The 1524-nt window shown below is 67.3% G+C and overlaps 1 protein-coding gene across 1 annotated transcript in view; it reads right to left on the reverse strand.

Annotated features, from left to right (window-relative positions):
* DSCAM (Down syndrome cell adhesion molecule) overlaps positions 1 to 1524 on the reverse strand; it is a 299116-nt gene that overhangs the window by 90746 nt on the left and 206846 nt on the right. The window contains exon 15 of the mRNA XM_012730962.1: positions 635 to 775. Coding sequence (XP_012586416.1) covers positions 635 to 775 — 141 coding nt within the window. The remainder of the gene's footprint in view (positions 1 to 634; positions 776 to 1524) is intronic.

A 1524-nucleotide genomic window follows, 5' to 3' on the forward strand; every position in this document is an offset into this window, starting at 1 on the left:
CGCTTCCCTCCCCGCCTCGTGCCTGCACCTCCCGGTCCGTCCTTCGGCCTCCGTCTGCTTTCTCAGGAGGCCCTTCGAGACGTCAGCGTCAGTCTTCCATCACACACACACAGTCGCGCCCATTCTAAAGGCCGTGGGGCATCTCCGTGGGCAGTCCCCCCCTCACACTGGGACACACCCCTGCGCCAGGCACCCGGGAAGGTGGACGCAGGAGCAGGCCCGGGGCCCTGGTGGCGAAGAGGGCGCCCGGGAAGCCTGAACGCTGTGGCCCGGGAGAGACGATGCCGCGGAGCCCAGGGCCGGGAGCCTGTGCTGATGCTGGCGGGAGGCAGGGGGGGACACGCCGCCGCCTGGAGACCGGACAGTGGCTCCTGAGGGCACCTCCGGCTCTCTGGGGGTGAGGACAGAAGGGGTCAGCGGTGCAGGTTGGAGGGCCGTCCGGGGGGGGCGACGAGTGCACAGCCGGGCAGACAGAAACGCCTTGTAGACGCACGTCCTCAGGCTGACCAGTGGGCCAGGTTCCAGAAGCTTCCACTTGAATATGCTCACAGCTGAGAAAGGTTTTCTTTAATTTATTTTGTTGTGTTTTAGGGGAAGGGGGTGGTGGCGGTGAAAGCTCGCCTCGGGACATGACCGCTTTCGGGTGTCCCTGCTGGACATGGCCGCAGCAACGTGCTGCAGACAGTCCCAACTACGGTGTCTGGTCGGGTCGGTCGCTGTCCGCTCGGGGCGCGTCCCACCCCTGGGAAAGGACCTTCCGATTTCATCACGCAGCCTACACCAAGACAAAGACAGCGTCTGCTGGCCGCTCTGCTCGGCTCAGACCTGTTCCGCTCCTCGCATTTTCCTTGGCTCGTCGGCATGTGAAGCGCGCGAGGCGGTCAGAGCCCCGGGGAGAATCCCAGGGGCCGCCAGCGGTGGCTCTGCGTCCATCTGTCAGCCGCCACGCTGCACTGCAGCCCCGTGACCCCCCACGGCTCACCTGGCCTCCGGGCTGGAGACGGTTGCCATGGCGACTGGCCGCTGCAGTGAGGTCACCGAGGAAACGGGATAAAAGCAACAGCAGCAGCATTCAGAGTGGCGGCCAGGCGCAGCCCCAAAGGCACCCCCCAGAACCAGCAGCCGGGGCGCAGCCAAGGTGGGTGGGGAGAGCGGGCTGAGGCCAGGCTCCCACCCCAGGGCGCGTCTCCCCACACAGCCAGGTGCTGAGCTCCCAGGACGCGGGAGGCGTCTGAGTACGGAAGGAAGGCTGTGCTTTCGCGCAGGGCACGTGTCAGCCTTCGCTCCCCTTTGCTTCCGAGAGGCCCAGGCAGCTTCCAGGCCGGGGTCTGCAGCTCCACGGTCCGGGCGACAGGCGTGCGATGGGGGACGGCAGCGCTGACCGCCGCCGTGCGGAGGAGAAGCCGTGGCTGCCCAGGCTGAGAGCTCAGCCTCCGTCACGTGAAGCCTCCCGAGCGCGCACCCTTGCAACACACTGCAAGAACTGAGGTTGCGCCAGGCGCCTCGCGGCGGCTGGGCACCGCC

The sequence above is a fragment of the Condylura cristata genome, unplaced genomic scaffold (assembly GCF_000260355.1).
Source record: "Condylura cristata isolate star-nosed mole 26May11 unplaced genomic scaffold, ConCri1.0 scaffold00003, whole genome shotgun sequence".
Classification (NCBI taxonomy): domain Eukaryota; kingdom Metazoa; phylum Chordata; class Mammalia; order Eulipotyphla; family Talpidae; genus Condylura; species Condylura cristata.